Genomic DNA, 24905 nt, shown 5'->3' with positions numbered 1-24905 from the left:
AGAGGGGTTTTAGTATAAAATTTCTATAACTTTTACTAACATTTATCTTTTAAGAACTACAAGTCTTTCTATCCATGGATCGCTTTAACAGAATGTTAATAATGTTAATGCCATCTTGTTGATTTATTGTTACAATAAACAAATACAGTACTTTTGTACCGTATGTTGAATGTATAGTATATCCGTGTTGTGTCTTATCTTTCCATTTCAACAATAATTTAAATAAAAATATGGTATATTTTACAGATGGTTTGAATTGCGATTAATTACGATTAATCAATTTTTAAGCTGTAATTAACTCGATTAAAAATTTTAATCGTTTGACAGCCCTACTTTTTAGACCAGGTTTTCGACTGGTTTGCTCCCAATTTACAAGCTTAATCCTTTTCTTTTAACTGCTAGTCCTTGATCTGACGGGAGGAGGAACTGGTTTGCTCAGTGGAAGGTTGACTCGCATTTGGTATGAGGGAATACAACAGACCTATGGCCAGCGTTGTCTTAAATTTTGACCTGTTTATAAAACATGTTGTCAAAATGAGAATAATTTTGAACGGGAATTTGTTAAATTATTAGCTTGCTAGCTTAGATATGTTGGTTTTAAATTTAAAAAACATGGCTAAATTACCTAATTCCGAAGGGTCCGGTGAATCCACACGTGAAACTTGCGGGGTTTGGTACCTTTACCAAGGTTAAGAACGACTGGATTAATCATTGCCGCACTAATTTTGAATACGCGACCAATTGAGCTTTGACAAACGACAAGTGTAAAGTTGGAGTTTCCTCATCTTGCATGTCGTATGGCGAGCCCGCTCCCCCGCCCCTTCTTCCTTCAGCTTTCGGAACATAAGATGCCTATTAAAGTGTAAGTCGATCCAGGTCTTTATTACGTACGTTGACGGCCTTCTGTAAATAAGCCGTTTTGTTATTCCGAGGCGCTTACAGTGCCACTCATCTGGGCCGTGTTTGTTTTGCAGCCCGACGCGGCGCCTCCAGTCACCAAAATCAAGCGTGACTTCTGTGTAGAATAAATATCATTAAAGCTTAAAAATCCTTTTCCTCTAAAGTGCTCTTGGCAGAGCTGGCCTTTTAGCAGGGTGTTAATGCGAAGCGCTAAGCAGCGCCCTCCCGGATCAGCTGTATCATTTGTCCTACTTGTGGAAAGAGTGGGTGGTGGGAAACTTGACTGATACAATAACACAGGGCCACATTCAATATTGTACCTATGTGGTGGGGAGTGAATGTGATTGTACAAACGTACGGTGGGGAGCAGTCAAATAGTAAGGAAATACTTTTTTTTTCACTTTCTCAGATATAATTGAGAGTAATATGGGGACAGTTTAGTTAAGATGCCAACATGATGTAAATTAAAGCCATAAATGTCAGATTACGTTGACCTTTTTCTCTCTAAGTATAGGATGGTGTAGGAGTAGGGTTGGTTTTATAAATGAAAAAGAGAAATTGTGACTCTCGTGATGCAACAATTACTCGATTAACTCGAGTAATTCGATTAGAAAAAAAGCTTCAAAGCAAATTTGCTGTTTTGAGGATTCGTTTAATTGGAGTGGTGTTTTAATGGTTTGTTTTGAAAGTGTTTGCATTTACCGTATTTTTCGGACTATAAGGCGCAGTTTTTTTTCATAGTTTGGCTGGGGGTGCGACTTAGGAGCGACTTATGTGTGAAATTATTAACACATTATTATCTCATTTCACATGTTATTTTGGTGTTCTGGAGAGACACTGATGGTTTGGTAAACTTGCTAGCATGTTCTTTACGCTATAGTTATCTGAGTAACTCTTAATAGCTATGTTACGTTAACATATCGGCCACGTTCGCATTTTGTTGTTCATGCATCGTCTAACATTATCATACTGTACACTTATTCAGCATGTTGTTCTATATTGTATTTTTATTTTAAATTGCCTTTCAAGATGAAATATCTGTTCTATGTGCTGGATTTTATCAAGTAAATTTCCCCCAAAAATGCGGCTTATCGCACTCCGGTGCGATTTATATATATATTTTTTCCTCTTCATTGGGCATTTTATGGCTGGTGCGACTTATACTCAGGTGCGACTTATAGTCCAAAAAATACAGTAGATTTATTTAGTTTAGAGGTATATTTAGCAGTTTTTTGGGAAATGTGTTTGAACAATTTGTTTAGAGCAGTGGTTCTTAACCTTGCTAAAGGTACCGAACCCCACGGGTTTCACAGGTTCATTCACCGAACCCTTCTGAATTTCAGAAAGCCATTTTTTAACGAATTCAAAACCTAGCAATCTAGCGTCTAAAGCCTGAGTTATACTCCCGCGTTGTGGTGACGGCGCAGCGACTACGGCGTCATTCGACATTCGATAGTTCTGCGGTGAGGGAACGCGTTGCTCTGTAATTCATCGCCAAGCCACTAGAGGGGTGTGGCGTTATATTTGTACGGTTTTGGGGCATGCTTGTTGACTTCCGCTAGTCAGAGAAAAAATAAACAATGCAAGATGGAACTCTTGAAAGTAAATATTCTGCTCATCAACACTGAATAAATATTGAACATACAAATGTTGAGGGGCAGGCGACGCAGAAGACGGTTTCGAGGCGGTCTGGCCGAGTTTTGATGCCGCACAGAGAGTTTTAGACTCGGGTGGAGAGAGCTAGCTGTGGCGGCTAGTTTCAAACTGGTGTCGAGCACTGCGTTCAAGGTCTGCAAAGCCCTCCAGCCCGATTTGTTTGCCGTGTCCTACAACCAGCCAGTGGGAAGCCATAGCAGATTTCTGGCGTCTATGGAACTTCCCAAACTGCGTTGGGAGCCTTGATTTTAACGTTATCATAAAAAGCACCAAGGCACTCTCAATCAGTGATGATGTATCGTGTGTGAACTGTCTGTTATTGAAAATTAAAGATCAAAACAACTCTTTTGACGCCAAATCTGTGCTATATTCTTCATATACTTGAAGTGTAACACGTAAATAAGTCACAGACTCACAGCAAACATATGTACACAATAAATGATGAAGTGCACCAACCAAAAATACGACATAAAGTGATAAAAAGTTTGCAGTTTTTGACCGACTGGGTCACCGCTTCGTGTGGCCACTCGATTCCGAACACACACGTCTCGGTGGTTCTTCCATTTAAAAAAAATTTTTTTAATCACCGACCTTGCCATTTGGCAATCACAATAATGTCTTGACGAGACTTGCTTTCCGATGATACTCCCGTCGGCTTGGTCCATTTTTGCGTGTAGAAAATAATGTTTGATTCTATTCTACAATGGCGGTGATTTCGCGCTAAACCGGAAACAACAGTCTGAGCGGACCAATAACAGTCCGTTTCTGCCACGTCATACGCGTCTACGCGACGCGAAGGTTGGAAAATTCGAGAGGCGCACGTCGGGTCTTCCATGACGGCGCAGGTCTGATCATGCAGAAGTATAACTCGGTCTTTAGTCAGGGACCAGCAACCCAAAATGTTGAAAGAGCCATACTAGAGCAAAAAAAAAAAATGTCTGGAGCCACAAAAATTGAAAGCCTTATGTAAGCCTAATCATGAAGGCAACAAATTCTGTATGTATCAATATTAGCTATATTAGCCTAGTATCAAAATGACTAAGTTGGCTACAAATACATATTGAGCCTTCCTGATTACCGAAATTTCCACACTGTAAGGTGCACCTGAAAGCCTTCACCAAAAGCTGACAGTGCGCCTTATAATCTGGTGTGCCTTATATATACATATGGATCAATATTGGTTAATCATGGCATGACATTCCATTTAGTCCAGCTCCATCTTGTGGGTGCATAACGCAACGCCAACCACGATAACTACTACTGCTACTACTACTGCACCTTATTATGCAATGCGCCCTATGCATGAAAACAGTTTTAGAATAGGCCAATCATTGAAGGTGCGCCTTAAACTCCGGAATATAGCACGGAAAATACGGTAAATGTGTATTTTCCCTGCAGTTTAACTTCATTACAATTTCAACGAATTAGAAGAACATTTTTGTCATGTTTGCCTTCCTTCAGAAACCATATCAAAACTAAAAATATATTTCCCTCCCCCATCTTTTGCCACGTTCAAACATTTTTGAAAATGCTCCAGGGAGCCACTAGGGCAGCGCTAATGAGCAGCGGGTTGCTGACCCCCGGTCTAAGTGAGTTGCTGTTCAAATTTCTTCCAAATTTCAAATTTATTACAAATAATTTTACCTTTTGCTGTTGATTTTTATGTTGGTAAAGTGAAATGTGAAAATAAAATGTTTCATTTCAATTTTTTGGTGTGCATGTCTATATTCTCATTTTATTGTCGCATCCTTGCACCACATACTATTTTCATGGCGTAAAATGACGCAATTAAATTTTTTTTCATTATCTACGCAGTTTACGCTGTCTGTAGGTCTGTTATACTTTCTCATACCAAGTGCCAGTCAATCTTCCACTGAGCAAACCGATTTGTCCTCCCATTAGATAGAGGGCTAGCAGTTGAAAGAAATGGAATAAAGCCTGAAAAGTGAAGGCAGTCCAAAACCTGGTCTAAAACACCACTTAGCACAGATTTTGTGAGTTTACAAAATAGGGCTCTGCATTTCTTAACCTTCACCGAACCCCTGAGGCTTACTCACTGAACCCAAGGGGTTCGATCGAACCCCAGTTAAGCACCACTGGTTTAGAGCATTGGTTAAAAAAAACAAAAAACGTAGCATTTTATAGCATTTGAGCTAGCAGACTTTTGCCTTGCAAGTTAGCCAGTTGTTCTTTTGTTGTACTTCGATCCTCATTTATTATCATTATTATTATTCTTTTTTTTTTATCACTGTTTGAGGCTAAACTCAGGTTTATTTTGAAATGCATTTATCTCTCTTGTGAAATGAAAGTGCAATTCTACATTGTTGAAAAAAACACTTTTAATTTTATTTTGTATTCGCATTTAATGTTCTTTAGAAAGCAAGCCTTTGTTTAACATCTCCTAAAATCTCCTGCAATGCATTAAATGTTCGTAATCCGATTACTCGATTATTCAAACTAACTAAATTGATAGATTAATCGATTACTTAAATAATCGATAGCTGCAGCCCTAAGTGAACCATAACTAATCGCAGTGAGATGCAGAGGTTGGACAAAATAATGGAAACACCCAAGATTTTGGCATCATAATAATTGAATATAATTGTTAAAGAATGGCATGAGGAACATTCTAATGAATCTCGTATGGCCGGCACAATCCCCAGACCTCAACATTATTGAACATTTATGGTCAGAGATTCAATTAAGACGCCGATTTCCACCGCAATCGTCTTTAAAAGAGGGTATTCTAACTGAAGAATGGCTTAAAATTCCAAGTTGTATAAATAAATACCTCGGATAATTAAGGCTGTAATTGCCGCAAAAGGCTGACCGACACCATATAAAATTAGTTGTTGATTTTTCAAGGTGTTTCCATTATTTTGTCCAACCTCTGTATGTTGTAGGCCTTCCACAATTGTTAAAAGAATTATGAAATCACAGAAGTAAATATTAAGTTATTTAGATAGATTGACGTAAAAACAAAAATAAGCTGAATGTGAAAACCACAACCACTGAGAGAAAAAAATGGAAAACTAAAAACTGACATTCAAAAACACGCTAAGATAAATCCATAAAATTCTGCAATGTTTTTCAGTGCCAATGCATCTTTCCTCCAAAGCCAACATTTCTTTCAAATGCCAAAATTTAATGCGTTTGCTACTTAATGTTCTGGCTCTGTACAAGGAAACCCATAAACACCAATGAAAATAAACAAAACCCAGCCAGGTAAGTATGAGTCAATTAAAGTAGCTCCTAACTTTTTTTTTTATAAGTACACGGGAGCAGTGAATCAGTTAATTCATGTGCTGCCATTGACTGCAATAGACGTCCAATTGATTTTGACTGACAGTCGATTGATACCGCAATTTTCAGACTATCAGCCGCTACTTTTTTCCTTAATTTTGAATCCTGCGGCTAATAGTCCAGTGCGGCTTATTTGCTGGTTTATTTGGGTTAATAGGTAGCGCATGCCTCCTAGCATGCGTTGGAGCGCTATAGATGTAAATAACAATCAAGATCCATGTTCTGTGCAAATTATTGATTCAGTCATTGTTCCAGTTGTTTCATTAACTGCTAGTTATGGTATTTGGTAACACTTTATTTGACAGCGGCGTCATAAGACTGTCATAAGACCGTCATAATTATTACATGACAGTGACACTATCATGGATATTACTCAAGGCTTATGACAGATGTCGTTAAGTGTCATCCGGCAAATTATATCACTAACCATGTCCAGCTCAGATCTTTTACATCCATTCAAAAGTGAGATAATTTGCCGGATAACACTAAATGACATCTGTTATAAGCATTTATTAATGCTCATGACAGCGTCATGTCATAATTATGATAATCTAATGACAGTCTTATGGTGCCACTGTCAAATAAAGTGTTACCAAATACCATAACTAGCAATTAATGAAACAACTGGAACAGTAACTAAAGAAATAATTAGCACAGAACATGAATTTTGATTGTTATTTACATCTGAAACGCTACAATGCATGTTAGGAGGCATGTTGGACGACAACAGTGTTGACAGCAGAGGTTGACTGTCTCCCCCAAGGAAGCAGGGATGGCTAAATGAAGCTTCTTGAAGCAATGAAGCTTTGAACCAATTGATTATGATGCCGCTGTCAAATAAAGTGTTACCTGTTAATATCTTTTGGCGTAAATATCCCATAATACAGTGACGACAGCTGTGGCTTATAGTCCAGTGCGGCTTATCTATGAACAAATGTCGTTTCGTGTCAAATTTGGTGGGTGGCGGCTTATAATCAGGTGCGCCTTATAGTGCGAAAATTGAGGTAGTCGAAATTGAGTGGACGCCTATCGCCGTCAATGGCATAGAACTAATGAAAAACAGATGTCATTGTGTGCTGGTGCGCTGATTTCTTTCTGACCGTGTCCAGGTGAGTGCGCTGATGCTTGGCGCGGTCACTGGAATTGCTGAAAGCTTTCTGGCAGCCGGGGTGCTGGCACAGGTACGGCTTCTCACCTGTGTGGCTCCTCAGGTGGATCTTCAAGTTCTCCAGACGCGAAAAGGCTTTGTTACAGCCCTCGAACTGTGGACGAGACGAGAGGAAAGATTGGAAAGCGTTAGGGTGGGAATGCGTGGGTGCGCAAATAAACAGTTATGGTGGGATTTTGACTCCATTTTCATCTTGAAATTATTCGAAATTCATCCATGAGTAAAAAATTAAATATAGTAGTTTCAAGATCTTGATAGTACTTTTGTTTGTCGTGTTAAAAACTTTTGGTTTACACTGCTACCATTTGTGGATATTACACTTTTTTTTTAATGTTGTAGTGATAATGTCACCAACACAAACACTCTTGTGCTACCCCCCCCCCCCCCCAATAATTTGTAATAACTTCAAAACCATGTCAGCACAAGCGAAAAATTTTGCACATCCAACACAAATTAGCACAAACAAATGGCACCACTTCAGGTCCATTCTGCAGTAAATGAGGGGCTTCTAGTGACATCATCACTCAAAATGAAAATCTCAATATGTATAAAACAATAGCAGCACAAATGAAGATTTTTACAGTACAACCGAATGGGGGGGGGGGGGGGGCTGCGTGACGTGATCACTAAAACTTAAAAGCAGAATATCTACAAAACCATTGCAACACTAACACATTTTTAGAGCACGATCAGCACAAACTGCACAAACGATTGACACCATTTTAGCCATTTGTAATGAAAATGGGGGGCTAGTTGACCTCAGATTGACCCATAAAAGAACTGTAAATAGCTCAAAAACGATAGTTGCAGAAATGAAACTTTTTACAGCGCAAATGATTAACATAATTTTTATATACATTTGGGTCTGATGGGGAGGGGGCAACTTCACAGAGGTGCATAAATGTTGTTTTTCATTGTATAATACGCATCTAATTGATTATTTTTAACTAATTGGCTGAAAATGACAGTGATAAATGTCAAATCCATTTGAACTGGACGGGCTGGCAATAAATGATCATGTTTCAGCGGGCAGTGCTTAATTTGTAAATCATAAGGTGCGGGAACGCAAAGTACATATGACAGCGCAGGGATGACGGCACGGGGACAGGTCCCGGAACATATGCAGAAAATGGTGCCGAAAACAAAACGCAAATGCCCACTTGCCATGCTTTGGGACTTTCCTTTTTTTTCTTTGTTTTGTGCTTTTCTGACTTGTTTTGAACAGTCTTCCTTCTTTTTGAAAAAAGACAGTAAATGCAACTGTCTTTTTGACATGCTGAAATACCGTTTGATCTGGCTTGCTCCCCAAATTCTTTTTTAATGTCATCGCCCAACCAGTCTACATGTGTTTTGTGGATTTGGAGAAGGCGTTCGACCGTGTGCCTAGGGGAGTCCTGTGGAGGGTGCTCCGGGAGTACGGGGTACCGAGCCCCTTGGTAAGGGCTGTTCGGTCCCTGTATGACCGGTGTCAGAGTCTGGTCCGCATTGCCGGCAGTAAGTCGAATTCGTTCCCAGTGAGGATTGGACTCCGCCAAGGCAGCCCTTTGTCACCAATTCTGTTCATTATTTTTATGGACAGAATTTCTAGGCGCAGCCGAAGCGTTGAGGGTGTCCGGTTTGGTGGCCTCAGCATTTCATCTCTGCTTTTTGCAGATGATGTGGTGCTGTTGGCTTCATCAAGCCGTGACCTCCAACTCTCATTGGGGCGGTTCGCAGCCGAGTGTGAAGCGGTTGGGATGAGGATCAGCACCTCCAAATCTGAGACCATGGTCCTCAGCCGGAAAAGGGTGGCATGCCCTCTCCGGGTCGGGGAGGAGATCCTGCCCCAAGTGGAGGAGTTCAAGTATCTTGGGGTCTTGTTCACGAGTGAGGATGGGAGGGAGCGGGAGATTGACAGGCGGATCGGTGCAGCGTCTGCAGTGATGCGGACTCTGCACCGGTCCGTTGTGGTGAAGAAGGAGCTGAGCCAAAAGGCGAAGCTCTCGATTTACCGGTCGATCTACGTTCCTACCCTCACCTATGGTCACGAGCTGTGGGTCGTGACCGAAAGAACAAGATCCCGGATACAAGCGGCCGAAATGAGTTTCCTCCGCAGGGTGTCCGGGCTCTCCCTTAGAGATAGGGTGAGAAGCTCGGTCATCCGGGAGGGGCTTGGTGTCGAGCCGCTACTCCTCCGCGTTGAGAGGAGCCAGTTGAGGTGGCTCGGGCATCTGGTTCGAATGCCTCCTGGACGCCTCCCTGGAGAGGTGTTCCGGGCATGTCCCACCGGCGGGAGGCCCCGGGGTCGACCCAGGACACGCTGGAGAGACTATGTTGCTCGGCTGGCCTGGGAACGCCTTGGAATCCCGCCGGAGGAGCTGGCTGAAGTGGCTGGGGAGAGGGAAGTCTGGGCTTCCCTGCTAAAGCTGCTGCCCCCGCGACCAGACCCCGGACTAAGCGAAAGATAATGGATGGATTAATGGATGGATATATGCACGAGAGGTGCCGAATCTGCCCAAATAAGAGGTGAATCAAGAGGTGGCCGATCTTGTTTCGGCAAAATCCGCCTCAAATTAACCCCCTGAGCGGACGGGAGGGTTTCTAAGGTAAGAGTTAAATCATCAAAGATTGTATGTTGTAATCAGTATCATTTCAATATCATTGACAGCGATAGACGTCCAATCCATTTTGACTGCGAGGGCTGAGAATGATCACATTTCAACAGAAGTGAAAGTTTCTGAGGTGATAGTTAATTCTTAAATAATAAGAGCTGTGATCAAGGTCGAGTGTCATTTCAGCGTCATTGAGAGTGATAGATGCAAACTATATCCCATTCAAATTAGATGGGAAATCTAACGCCGTCAATGGTATCTAATAAATTCAATAAAGTAGCTGTTGAGAATATCGTAATTGAAACTCATTGCTTGGATGCTAATGAATGAATGATCGCTGCTAACATGTTGATTGTCACGCTCAATCGAAGTACTTGACGTTTGCTGTCAAACATAAAGCGAAGAGAATCTCATGTGGCATTGAAGTCTGTTTACATGAATGTCAATGAGCCGCTTTTGCCCTCAATGGGATGCGTTTCATATGTCTATAAGTAACACTGAACTCTCGAGTGCCCACTTTGTGAGTCTTGACACTGGAAGTTTTTTTCTGGACATGCGAGAAGCCCCCCCTAAATCATTCATGCGTTACTAAATCTACGGGCTTCATCGGCTGAACGGTCGGCATCAAATAGGCCGAGCTTGTTTACAGCCACTGTCACTTGTCCGTATAATGTGCCTCAGTGCTGGTGAACGCATTTGTAACCGTAGCGCCCGTGTTTCGCTAGCGACCCTCTGTTTCCCGAGGCGGCGGTGTTGAATGTTTCAACTCGTACAGCTGTGCAAGCGATCAGGAAACTCGTGGAAAGCAGAGGACAGATTTCATCCATCTCCCTTGTCCTGTTCACGTTCACAGCCACGTTTACGGACAATTTCATATCCCACATGGTATAGCCTTGGATAGGGCTGTAACTTCTCTTTATTATTCATTAATTTCAATTCACGTATAAAATGGGCTTTTTTTCTGGCAAGAAATGTCACTTAAGTTGTTCATATCTTCATTTTTCATCACACAAATCTAAGCGAAGAATTGGCCTAATGACAGCTCTTATTGGGAAAATGTTGCAAGTCAGGTCAGTGATGTCTCAAAGCGTCACTGAACAGTTTTGCTCCACTATATTGTGAATTTATATGGGTTTTTACAATATACTGTGCAGAAAATAGCCAATCCATCAGCTAATTGGGTTAAAAAAAATTGAAAAATTCGGTTTTCAATTATTGTTATAGTACTCTTGGTGTGCTTTTCAGAGCTGGAAAAAAAATTGATGTTGCACTGTATTTGAACTCAGTGCCATAAGACTGTCATAATGATGACATTACACCTGTCATGAATATGAATGAGGGCTTATGACAGATGTCATTGAGTGTTATTTAGAAAACTATTGATGTCACTCTTGATGCAATATTGAGATTATTTCAAATGTGTTTGGGTTGGGTTTAGTAACTGTGTTATGTTAGGACACTAAATTACATCTGTCATAAGCATTCATTAATGTTTATGACAGTGTCATATCATAATTATAACGGTTTATGACAGTCTGATGACAACAAGTTTAAATATAGTGTGATCAATATTTGAAATACTGTATGATTAGAATTAGCAAAGTAAAACCCAGTTTTCTCGTTTCATTTTTAAATGTCTATTTCGGATTACTGTAACTTACTGGTGATTTTAATTGTACTATACAAATTTGCCTTGCCTGAAAATTTGAGAAAATTCAAGATAAAATCCCAGAAAATGGCCAGCGGTTTCCTTTCAATCATGCAAGTTTGAATTTTAATGTTTTTACAAGTTTTATCAAGTTATTAACGCTTATGATGTGTCTACTGATATAATCAGCCGCAAAGGGGAAGTTCACAATTTTTGACATAAGGCTTAATTTTCGAGTTAGCAGGGGTTTAATTAGTCGGTGGAGTTGATTTCAACAACTCTGTGCAGTTTGTTAGTTATTTGTTAGTTTTAGGGCACCGGAGGGGCTAAGCTAGCACGAGTAAATGGTGCCTGCTTAGTAGAGGTGTGCAAAATTTCCGATTCTTAGATTATTCGCGATTCGGCCGTGGAAGATTCGAGAACGATTCACAAACATCCAAATTCCGATTATTGAAATATGCGAAGTAAAGCGGAAGTACACAACACTCAGCGCGCCGCGCGGTCTTCGGGACGGAACGGAGCGAGAGTAGCTAAACATCATGCTTCCCATTACCCGGCCCCTCGGGTAATGCCAATGCTCAACTCACGGCTCTAGCTCAACTCATGCAACGAGATAAAAAAACACAACAAAATACCTGACTGCTGCCGAAAAGCTCCTACAAGTACATCCATATAATGTTACGGTGGATATCATTTATATAGGACTAGATGCAATTTAGATTTGGTAGTGTTAACAGCACATCTACAAAAAGCTAGATGTGGGCGTTATAAACGGCCGCCATCTTAAAGCAGTACACTTCCCTGCAAGGCTGTTGTAGCGAACCTTCCAAGCAAACCTAATTAACTTTTTATCTAAAATACTCCTAAATCGGTAAAATATTGACTTGAATCTAACTTTAAAATAGTTTTAAAACTTTCACATGTCGAAAGTAGACAAAAGGGAAATTATGGAATAACGGGAGCAATTTTAACAAATTTAACGGTTGATTCACAACATTAAATTAATTGAATGTAGTGTAAAGCTGCTGATACAGAATGGGGACTGGAGTTTTTTATTTAATGTTATTTTTGTATATTTGTTTACTGCTATATGTTAACTTGATACTGAAATAGTAGTGTGGTTTAGCCTGAGAGTATTTTTGAACAATTTTGGAAATAATGTATAAAACATTGAAAAAAAAAAAAGGAAAAAAAAGGAGGGCGGTGCATCAATATTCGTTTTATAATCGAATCGGAGCCTCTGAATCGTAATCGTAATCGAATCGTTAGGTGCCCAGAGATTCCCAGCTCTACTGCTTAGCATACCAATGTAAAAGCAACATATGCGCGCATGAGAATCACTGATGCACTCATGCAATCAATATTGTCGGCTATGTATTCAGGACAAAGTTAATAAAATTTACCATTGCATTTCAATAATAATGTAGTATAAACAGCAACATTTGTAATCCAGCAGCTCTGCAGGGAACAGGCTGTCTAGGCAAGCAGGGTGGAGGGCACATCGTTTTTTCACCGCTGATTTAATTTTGTGGGAATGAAAGGAACTTCCCAACAGACTGAACACGAGTGGCCGAAGCAGTCCTCTCTGTTGTGGTCACATTACGCATTAAAAAAAAATAAAAATAAAAAAATAGGTTCGACACTGTTTTGGTCGCATGGGTATTTGGAACAATAATCTTCATTTTGAATTTATTTGACTATGTTAGAACTGTTAATATCATTTTTATTGGCATGCTAAGTAGGTGCCATTGACTTGCGCTAGCTTAGCCACTCCGGAGCCCTGAAACAAATAACTGACAAACTACTTGTTGAAATCAAATCCACTGACTAATTAAACCCATGCTAACTCAAAGATTAAGCCTAGTGTCAAAAATTCTGAACTGAAAATAAATGCAGTATTTTATAGAGCTGTCCCGATCAGATCTTGTAGTCTCTCAGTCTCGCTCATGCTGCTTTTTTGGGTCAGGCAGTGCGCTAGAGTTGCTAATTGAAGTTAACGATGATTGACAGACGTTTAAGGTTTGATTTTGCCAGAGACGCTTACTTCAAAGCGCCGCATGCGTCAATCATTGTTTCACTTGTTAAACTGTAGCTTTGGCAACTTATTGTGTGTTAAATAAGCAGCGTGAGCGGATTTGAGTGAACTCACTCAATGAATCATTTAATAAAGACAAACATTTTTTTTTTCTTTATTTTTGTTTAAAAATAATTAGGTGGGACAGTAGGCTGGACAAGTGGAGACATGACGAAGGCTTGGTAAAACACCGCTGCTGCCACGGGGACATGCGTGGACGTGCACAGACGCATGTTTGCCAGAGTAGTCGACCCGAACCCTCTCTATTGAAGGTAAGAAAAATTAGCCTGGTACTCCAGACTCACCGCTGTTCCAGCTATTGAGTCTGGCCACCATTAAGCGGATAAAATTTCCAGGGTGGAGCAAGCCACAGCAAACAGACAGCGGAGTGGACTAATCAGCAACGGGCGGATGTGACGTTAGAAACGCGACGAGGGACTTGCGCGGGGAAGTAAACATACGAGGAGAGCGGAGTTTATTCAACATGGCTAGCTCGAGACAGACTGTTGTCAATGACTTGTGTCGATGTGTTTTTGGTATGTTAAAACTGATTTTACCGTGGATTGGAACATATTCTCGGCTCTCCTGTTCGTCATCTGTGTTGTTGTGGAGACGACTTCCGACGCGGAAGAGTGACGTTGCTCGGTAAGAACATGTCACGCAAATAAACAAATCTGATTTCACGATTGATTTTGTACTTGCTCGAGAGGCCGTTAATGGGCTGGGTCCCAGACTATTCTCTCAGTGTTTGAAAAATACAGGGAGAACAGTCTGGCCGTGCCAGGCAAAAGAAAAATGACTTTTTGGGGCAGTCTCAGTTAAAATTTCAGGGCTCTGTATACTACTCTGAGCATTGGTAGAGGGAGCATGCATAGAAGAGGGTTTTAAATGAACTCGAATGCATGGTTTGTGCTTCTGCGTCGACGTCGATAAGAATTTGAAGCTCTGCGTAGAAGTGACGCATTACGCTGTAGTGCGCCACCCAGTCACGAGGTGGGTGTGTCCTTATCTTTGTGTGGTTTCGCGAGCTTTCGCGGAACTTCAAATAGCACTCCTTGGTTTTAATGTCAGAGACCGAGCAGCTGTTTCTCCAGCTGGAGCTCATGGAAATCGGAAAGGAATTGCTTTACTCCAAAAGTTGCAGAGGTGGCCTGTCGGACCACTGAACAATTCAAAGCAAAGAACAGGTTTAAATGACGTTTTTTGTGGACCAATCACAGGCCTTGCCGTTAGCAACGCGTCACCACGACGCGTAGTCAGGATTTTTGGGAGGTGCGCGTCAATCAAAGTCGTAGGGTGCAAGCAGGGTACGCTGTTGACGACGTAGCTACGGCGTCACCCCGGTACAGAAGCATATATTGCCCCATATAGCCCCTTTCAACACAACTGAAGCAAAACTTTGAGTGAAAGTTTCTGAGGTGAGGGTTCATTCTCAACTGATGAACTGCCATGAATGGCTCAAATGTAATAAGCTTTTTTTTTAGTGCAGTCAAATTTATCGCGTTAACGGGCGGTAATTAGTTTTTTTTTAATTAATCATGTTAAAATATTTGACGCAATTAACGCATGTATGGAATGACCCGTTCATGCGTTGCCTCAAACAGATTACAATGACGCCGTTTTACCACATTGAGAGCGAAAAGGCAGAGAAATGCGAGTGGACACAGGCGTTCATTGGACCGCGCCTTTAATCGGCTTAAACTTTGGAAACTCTTTTACAACAAATATAAGTATTGTGGCGAATGACGTGGGGAAGAATGACAGGAGAAAATCTTTTTCTTAACACGCTAATTGAACACAACGCAGAACATACTGCATACCATTTGCAGCCACCACTGACAGTCATGGTTCCCCAACTTCCCATCATGCATTTGGGCGGAACAGTTAAGTCGCTATGGTATCATTTAGTGAAAGCACAACAAAAATAATATTCCTATCTCTCAAAAACATAATGTTCACAAAGAGAAAAGCGCTCAATGCAAAGAGAACTGGCATTCCCAATCAAAATAGCTATGCAAAATAAACAAAAAACTTACTTAGACTTTGCCTTGGCTAGATCTCTAATTAATTTAAAACTCGCCATTGACACCTTGTGGTGTATTTCAATCACTACCTTACGTAGTTATAGACACTGTGGAAGAACGGCAGGGGGCCCATGTGTTGCCCGCTCGGCGACATCAACAATGGCGAGCTATTAGTTTATTTATTGATTGAAAATTTTACAAATTTTATTAAAACGAAAACATTAAGAGGGGTTTTAATATAAAATTACTATAACGTGTACTCAAATGTATCTTTTACGAACTACAAGTCTTTCTATCCGTGGATCCCTTTAACAGAAAAAATAATAATAATAATAATGCCATCTTGTGGATTTTTTGATCTGAACTTTCAAAACTAAAGCTACTAGTAACCTAAAACCAAAACAGTCGTTCCCTGATGAAATCCCGATTAGTTAAAATTTTTTTTTTTTTTTTTATACAAGTACTAACAAACTTAAACAAAATTTTAACAAAACTTAAAATTGCTATACAATTCTCAAATTTTACGCTAGATGCACAAAAATCACCAAATGCAGAGATAATCACCTGTATTTTCAGGATCAATACCAATATTTAACATATGGTATAAAGAGGGCTGTCAAAAGTATCGCGTTAACGGACGGTAATTATTTTTTTAAATTAATCACGTTAAAATATTTGACGCAATTAACGCACATGCCCCGCTCAAACAGATTAAAATGACAGCACAGTGCAATGCCAACTTGTTACTTGTGTTTTTTGGAGTTTTGTCACCCTCTGCTGGCGCTTGGGTGCGACTGATTTTATGGGCTTAAGCACCCATGAGCATTGTGTAATTATTGACATCAACAATGGCGGGCTACTAGTTTATTTTTTGATTGAAAATTTTACAGATTTGATTAAAATGAAAACATTTAGAGGGGTTTTAATATAAAATTTCTATAACTTGTGATAACATTTATCTTTTAAGAACTACAAGTCTTTCAATCCATGGATCGCTTTAACAGAATGTTAATAATGTTAATGCCATCTTGTTGATTTATTGTTATAATAAACAAATACAGTACTTATGTACTGTATGTTGAATGTTTATGTCCGTCTTGTGTCTTATCTTTCCATTCCAACAATAATTTCCTGAAAAAATGGCATATCTTAGAGATGGTTTGAATTGCGATTAATTACGATTAATTAATTTTTAAGCTGTGATGAACTCGATTAAATAATTTTAATTGTTTGACAGACCTAGGTTTTTTTTTTTTTTTTTAATTTTTAAAATAATCTCTCTATATCCTGAATTTTCTGTCCCTTCATGATTAAACGAGTATTTACTGTACAGTTTAAAAGGTTACTTGACATTGTGTCTGCATGAGTGCTAAGCTGCGCAGGTCTAAATGAGATCGGGTTGCGGCCAAGGAGAGAGTGACACCAATGGCCTAATGGGCTGCTTCATCCCCGCTCGTCTTCATTCACTAACACACACAGCGCACGTCCTGAACGTTCTATTCAGCGACGCTCCATTTAATATCGACGAAACCCAAGCCCGTGGCGGCACGGGCGCTTCGGGTGACAAGTTCTGATCCGTCGCCGCTTTTGCAACTCTCCCTGCAGTCCAGTAGCTACAGTGTTTGGGCGTTATTTGGAAAACTGAGACATTTTTCTCCTTTTTCGGTGGTTTGCAAGTGAAACCAAGCAGAAAACGCAGAATAAAATACATAATGCAACTTTGCCGCAAAGATAATAAACATGTTACGTTTCATTTGTCGTGCGTTCGATTTGTGCTTTTTTAGCGCAGTTTGTTTTGGCTATGGTTGTTGTTAATGTGCTCTGTAAAACACATTAGTTGAGTTGAAAAACAAAATAACATGAAAAATAACATTTCGTTTGAAAAGAGTTGGCGAAGATGTTCAGAAACGATACTGAAGATGAAGACTGATTTGATAGTGATTTAAAGTCAGATTGAGATTTTGGTAAATAAATTATGTTTTTTAGCATGGGGTTATCAAAAAAAAAAAAATAAATAAAAATAATTGTTGTTGTGTCAACTAGAGTTGCCAGAATTAAATGACAACTAATTGATTATCAAAATAATTGAATTTTTGTCTAATGAAGAGAAATTGTTGATATATTGTTCAAAATCCATTTTAGCATCTCAAGAGCAAATACTTGATGGGGTTTTAACCATTTTTTAAATAGATATTAAAGCCTCTCTTTATGTTTTCGTTTTTATAAAATTTGTAAAATTAGTTTAACTCGTATTTCGCCATTGTTGTTGATGTCGCATGGCGGTGACGTGACTGGGTTACGCTGCCAGCCTTCCACAGTATGACTCTAGTCAGAGGCGTCACGTCCCATTAGGCAAAGCAGGCAATTGCCTAGGGCCCCCAGCCAGCAGGGGCCCCAAGAGGGCCAAAAGATTTAGCACACGCAGCTTTACTGTACTGTTGCAGCGACAAGTGTAGGGAGTGTTTCAATACAATGGAATCATTTGGCAGATCATCTAACAATTCTGTTATCAATCCCAATCAGCGCTAACCATGTCATGTAGATTATACATGCTGTAGAAAGTCCAATCAGCTATTAATACCACATGATTGTTTAAAGAGTGACTCACCAAGTACTCTCTGGAAAGTCCTTGCCGAGTTGTTTTACGTTGATTTTCACAGGCCACCTCATTATTCATGTGACTACTTAAAGAAATGGTGATTTTTCAAAAAAAAAAAAAGTCTATAAATGTATTCCTCGACGAATACTCTATCATAAAAATATAACATGTATGCATCTAAGATAATCCTAAACAATTTTATTAGCAAATTTAATACTCATTGCGGTTGGTAGTCCACCAATCAGTGGTTTTTACGGAATAATTTGAATTTGGTGGGTCGTAGGGCCAATCTGACTACTGATTTCACACAAAGGTATATACCTCCGCATCCGATGGTGGTATTTTTGTGTTGCTACACTTTCTTCTATTGCTCCAAGTCCAACTGTCCCCCTTAAGGCCGAGTTATACTTCCGCGTCAGACCTACGCCGTCAAGGAAGAACCGAGTTACGACCCTACGCCGTAGCCTGACGCGCGCCTCACGAATTTTCTAACCTTCACGTCACGTAGACGTGTATGACGTGGCGAAAACGGACTGTGATTGGTCCACTCAGGCTGTTGTTTCCGGTTTAGCGCGAAATCACCGCCATTGTAGAATAGAATCAAACATTATTTTCTACACGCAAAAATGGACCAAGCCGACGGGAGTATCATCGAAGACATTATTGTGATTGCCAAATGGCAAGGTCGGCGATTGAAAAAAGAAAAAAAAAAAAAAAAAAAAAAAAAAAGGAAGAACCACCGAGACGTGTGTGTTCGGAATCGAGTGGCCACACGAAGTGGTGACCCAGTCGGCCAAAAACTGCCAACTTTTTATCACTTTATGTCGTATTTTTGGTTGGTGCACTTCATCATTTATTGTGTACATATGTTTGCTATGAGTCTGTGACTTATTTACGTGTCACACTTCAAGTATATGAAGAATAAGGCACAGATTTGGTGTCAAAAGAGTTGTTTTGATCTTTAATTTTCAATAACAGACAGTTCACACACACGATACATCATCACTGATTGAGAGTGCCTCGGTGCTTTTTATGATGACGTTAAAATCAAGGCTCCCAACGCAGTTTGGGAAGTTCCATACACGCCAGAAATCTGCTATGGCTTCCCACTGGCTGGTTGTAGGACACGGCAAACAAATCGGGCTGGAGGGCTTTGCAGACCTTGAACGGAGTGCTCGACGCCAGTTTGAAGCTAGCCGCCACAGCTAGCTCTCTCCACCCGAGTCTAAAACTCTCTGTGCGGCATCAAAAGTCGGCCAGACCACCTCGAAACCATCCTCTGCGTCGCCTGCCCCTCAACATTTGTATGTTCAATATTTATTCAGTGTTGATGAGCAGAATATTTACTTTCAAGAGTTCAATCTTGCATTGTTTTTTTTTTCTCCGACTAGCGGAAGTCAACAAGCATGCCCCAAAACCGTACAAACATAACGCCACATCCCTCTAGTGGCTTGGCGGTGAATTAAAGAGCAACGCGTTCCCTCACCGCAGAACTATCGAACGTCGAATGACGCCGTAGTCGCTGCGCCGTCACCGTAACGCGGGAGTATAACTCAGGCTTTACTTGCACACGCTCGAAGGGCCCCATGTTGCTTGCTGCCTGGGGCCCCCGGGGACCCTTGCTACGCCTCTGACTCAAGTGAAATAAAAATATCATATGTTCAGCCCTTTCAATTTGAACCCGAGAAGAACATTAATGAGTATGACAGTACTGTCTATTATTCACAAAACGAGCAGCAAAAGCAAAATGAACAGGAAATGACAGGATGAGATGAGAGTAGACAAAACTGGTGTTCTGCCAAAATGTGCACCGGCGAAACATCTACAACAGGCGAATTTCACACTCAAAGGACTACCGTGCTCTTTCAGCTTGTTTTGTTTTGATGCATACAGACAGAACATACTGAAGATGCATTAAGATGCATACCTTAACGTATCAAATAAGGGTGGTTTAAATAAGCTACGTGACTAATGTGGTCAACAGATCAAAAATCTGCTGTAAAGCTGCCAAAAGAAAACACAATGCTTGAAGGTATGAGAGGGGAACGTGCATACGGTGGCCGAGAGGTGTCAGGCGAAATGCAAAGTCCAAACACTTTGCAAATAGAAAAAAAACACGAACCCCAATTGCAAACGCTTTGCAAAAGAAAAAAAAGCACGAATGCAAACTGCCACAACACGATCCCCAATTCCTGAAGCGCGATTGCAAATTGGCAAAAGCACGAACCCCGATTGCCACAACACGACAGCACAACAGCAAATAGCTTGCAGCATGAATGCAAAAAGCTAGCAACACACAACAGCAAAATCCTGCAGCACGACGGCAAGAGGATGATCCAGAAGTTTAAAAAAAAAAAAAAAAAAGGACACTTTATCTATTGCTCTATGTGTTTTGTGACGGACCTCCGTGAAGTTGCCCCCCCCCCCCCATCAGACGCAAATTTATATAAAAATGATGTCCATCGTTTGTGCATTGTTTGTGCTGCTTTTATAGATATTTACAATTCTTCTTTTGAATTTTGAGTGGTGATGCGTAGCTTAGCTCCCGCGGCTAAGGGAGCGTACCGAGGCAATCAGTAACAGAGGGGTGTCCCAGCAACTAGTACGATCAAACAAATTCGGGTCCATTTTAAAGTAAATTGGGGGGCTTGAGATATTATTTTCGAGTGATGACGTCACTCTAAGCCCCCCATTTACACCAAAATGGTCCCGAAGTGTTGCCATTTGTTTTGTGCTACGTTCGTGCGAGTTGTCCGGACACCCCTTTGTTATTGAAAGAGTTGGTACGCTCCATTAGCCGTGGGGAGCAAACCAAGTAATGTCCCTACTCGAAATTAATATCTCAGTTAAAGAAAAATACTGTATCTACAAAACCTAGCTGACCTCAAATTTACCTATAAAAGAATTGTAAATATCTCTAAAATGAAAGTAGCACAAAACGTTTACAGCAAAAACTTTTTAAAAAACATTTTTATATACATTTGCAACTATACGGAGGTCCGTAGAGTTGGTCACAAAGCACATATAGCACTATAAAAAGTGTCGTCCTATTTTTTATTGGGGTTCGTGTTTTTTTCTATTTGCAAAGTGTTTGGACTTTGCATTTCGCCTGACACTTCTCGGCCACAGTACGTGCAACAAGTATTTTGAGGCAATGAAAAGGTAATAAAAGACTCAAGAAAAACACAAATAGTAAGTACTAACCACTTTTAACCGAAGTGCGCATTTGTTAGACATCTCGCCGCATATGAAGGAATTGCAGAACACCGACAGTGTTCGTCCAATGACAGTGACAAACTACGTCATCACTCCGAGCGTCCATTGCGTGCATAAAACATGGCGCCCTCCGTAGGTCTAAACATGTACTATATATTATTTTTAAATCAATGGTAAATTTTATGTGTTTCCCATAACATATTTCAGTAACAGAGAACAATTGTGGCTTATTAAGTCCGAGGTTCCCTTTAAGATCATAATTGAAGATCGTGAAATATTTAGGTCACTCAGCTGTGTTATATAAAATCAACGATATGCACGTACATATGCACTGATTTGTCACACAGTCCCTCTAAATCAAGTCAAATGTTGATGCTTTTCAGGCAGTTGATTAAACGAACTGTATGTTAAAATAGTTGTCCAAGAGTTTAAGAGGATGCTTGCTGTTAGCATTAGCCTAACGCTATGCTAATGCTACAAGTTACATTTAATGTGTGATGATCACTCAGCACAGACCTTTAACTCATTCACTCCCAGCCATTTTCACCGGTGCAACCCCCTCCGCTCCCGGCCGTTTTACTGGATTTTGACTGATTTTGCAAGGCCCACAGAAAATTCTGTTGTATTGCTACATAAACATAGAAAAAGAAAAGAAAGACTCTCTTCTTTCAGCAGGAAAAAAAGTTCATATCTTTTTCCATTCTATAGAAATCAGCATTGGAAAATAGCTTAGTTTGAGCAATTTTCCAATTTCTGATGAAAAACAGAGAAATTGAGCTTTTGTGAAAGCATACATTTTAAACATAACTTTGACTTTAACACAGCTATTTTTTGCTTTAGTTACATCCCAAACATCTGAATAATGTTTTCCTTTTACAAAATAACATAAACAACAAGACAAATAGAGCTTTTGGTAGCAAAGTAACAATTTATTTACACATAACTAACTGAGAGATGACGCTGTCAGCCGACCTGACAGCCAGGTAAACTTTTCCCTCATTGCCGCCTGTCTCATAAAGATGGATTTTTTTGAGTCTCTGCGGGGTCTGGTCGGCGAGCAGCACGGACTCAACGTCATCGTCCGCTGCACTGGTGGTCTCGGTCGTTCTGCTCGGTCGTCCGGCGCCTGGCATCCCGGGTGTCTTCTAGGTTGTTCGCCATTCGATCGTCTTCCGCCGGCCCCCCGGCCGTGTGGCACGGCCGTTCGTTGCCGTTGAATCGGGTTGCGGGTCTTACTAAATGCGCTACTGCCCTCCAGTGGCCAGTTTTATTGTTTTAAAATGGATTTTCAGCTTTGTGCTTTGGAGCTAAATTGAATCAGAACCCAGAGATGTCTCTTGTGAAAAAAAAAAAAAAAGAAAGAAAGAATTTTTTTTTTTTAAGTATAAATACGTCTTTGGGACACTGAAACAATTAAAAATAGAACGTATTTATACGTTTTTGGGAGCAAATGAGTTAAAAGCTAAAGCAACATTGCATATTCTCTCTTGCCAAGAAAAGAAAACAAATTTTAGCATGTGTTTCAAAACAAGCAAGCCTGGAGACTGGAGAGGACATCTGTGAGTTGGGGGTGCGCAGCACGTCACATGAGTGACTCAACCAGACACTGCTACAATGCAGGCTAACTACACATAAAAATGTTGCACATTGTTAACAAGTGACGGCAACGATGGCGCTTTTTTTGTTGTTGTTCTTCTCTCGTCAGACAAAAACTGTCATTCGTCTTGTTATGTTTTAGTTTACTAAAATACGTTTTTAGCTCGTTATCGTCTTGCCATCATCATGAAAAAATATTTTGGTGATAGTCATCGTTGAGGAAAACAACACGAAAAATGACTGACACTAACTCAGACCAATCAGCAGCCAGCTAACTAAACTCTATAAATCAGAAACAGCCAAAACTAGCAAACGTCTAGAGCAAACATTTAGAGGAGCGCACACGCTGTGGAAATATACATTTCAACACTCCCGCCCGTCACATCAGATGTAACCGAGGGGTGGAAAACGGTTTGAAAGTCGAATGCAAATCTTAGCGTAGAAGAACATCGACACCACTTCGGCCGGATCAGCGGGCCTTGCTGACTGTTGAATAGCAAAACAAACACTGGTCTTATTGCTGTGCCAAATATGTATATTTACACATAGGCGGAGCAAAACCACACTTTCAAAGCTTTCTTTTGTGTAAAACAAACGAGTGGCTAAATTCTAGTTAGGGCTCCGTGGAGGAAAACGTGTTAATCGCTGGGAGTGGATTGTTATTTGGGACTGAGATGGACTGAGATTTTTCCAGGCTGCTGGAAAAGTGATTGGTCGTGTCACCTTCAGCCAAGAAACTTGCAATGTAGAATTATATGGTACACTGAGGTCTTTTGTTGTGTTTAATTGCAGGGTTACACTAGAGGTGGCAAAATGTACTCACATTATGTGCGTAAACTTGTCAGTGAATGATTGTTTTACTGTCACTGACAGCGATAGACTTCCAATTCATTTTATATAGGAGGATTAGCAGCAAATGATTGAGACATACAGTATACACTGTATTTTTCGGACTATAAGTCACAGGTTTTTTCAGAGTTTGGCCGGAGAAGCGACTTATACTCTATAGCGACCTTGGGCCGAGGTTGACAGGTATGTGAGTATACTTTTAATTCGCAGGCCTGGTCAAAGAATAAAACAAGTTACGTACACAGTGGTGATTGCTCTAAGACTGCAAGGGACGCTCAGCTTCCCCCAAAATGTCAAAAAATAAGTGATTAAATGTATACCATTGTGTGTACATCTGTGTTGTTTTTGGCAGCCCTTTTGATTTTCGTCTTTTTCTTAGTCTAGACAGCGAGCTAAGCTCATGCCCATGACATCGACACTTGCAGAATGAAAGTAAAATAAAAATTAAATCAGTTTCAAACAAAAATTCAAATTTGCTGTTATAACTAGCTGCTGACACAGCAATAACAAGAGCATGTATCAATTAGCGTCAGCACGTCGCATGAGTGACACGACCAGACACTGCTACGATGCAGGTTAATTACACAAAAAAAATCTCACACATTTTGAACATGTGACGTAAACAATAGCGAATTTTTGTCTCGTTCTGGTCTCGCCAGATGAAAACTAGCTTTCATATCGTTATGTTTTAGTCTCCATTAACACGTTTTTAGCTTGTTATCGTCTCATCATCATCATGAAAATTTTGTTCGTTGACGAAATATTTTCGTTATAGTCATCGTTGACGAAAACAACACTGGTGTACATGTACTGAATAAATATGCGCAACACTGCGCCTAACTTTTGTTCTGAATTAGCTTCTTAAACTGGTTACGATGTGGCTTGCTTTTCATTCATTTGTGCAGCTGCACAGTCTTTTTAAACAACGTTGTGCATCTCCAGAATTGAGAGTGGATTGTTCCACTACAGCGAAATGAGATGAGTCATTGGCTAAAGGCTGGGTTTATCCCGCCCATCGGAAGCTGTGCGTCACTGGGGCACTATGGGCAGTGGGCGGGGCTCGGCTGGCTCGGACAGTCTGCTTCTCTGCATGATGATTTGATGTTCTTTTTAAGGCTGGATGCCTTTTTAATTGACAGTGAAATGAGCGAATCAGTGATCTTGCCATATAAACTTTCCCAGGAGACATTTTTGCAGTTTTCATTCCGTTGTTCTGAGGTGAATCGGAGACATTCACAGTCATCCAAGCAAGGGCGTAGGTTTGCATAGGGACGGTAGGTA

At 40.5% G+C, this 24905-nt stretch overlaps 1 protein-coding gene across 2 annotated transcripts in view; it reads right to left on the bottom strand.

Annotated features, from left to right (window-relative positions):
• The window catches only part of LOC130918806 (zinc finger protein GLIS1), a 283378-nt gene that overhangs the window by 63714 nt on the left and 194759 nt on the right, over positions 1–24905 (bottom strand). For both annotated transcript variants that reach the window (XM_057840888.1, XM_057840889.1), the window contains exon 4: positions 6960–7121. In XM_057840888.1, coding sequence (XP_057696871.1) covers positions 6960–7121 — 162 coding nt within the window. The remainder of the gene's footprint in view (positions 1–6959; positions 7122–24905) is intronic.

This window comes from Corythoichthys intestinalis, chromosome 7 (assembly GCF_030265065.1).
Source record: "Corythoichthys intestinalis isolate RoL2023-P3 chromosome 7, ASM3026506v1, whole genome shotgun sequence".
Taxonomy (NCBI): domain Eukaryota; kingdom Metazoa; phylum Chordata; class Actinopteri; order Syngnathiformes; family Syngnathidae; genus Corythoichthys; species Corythoichthys intestinalis.
The sequence above is the reverse complement of the archived record's forward strand: the minus strand, read 5'-3'. Positions and strand labels throughout refer to the sequence as shown.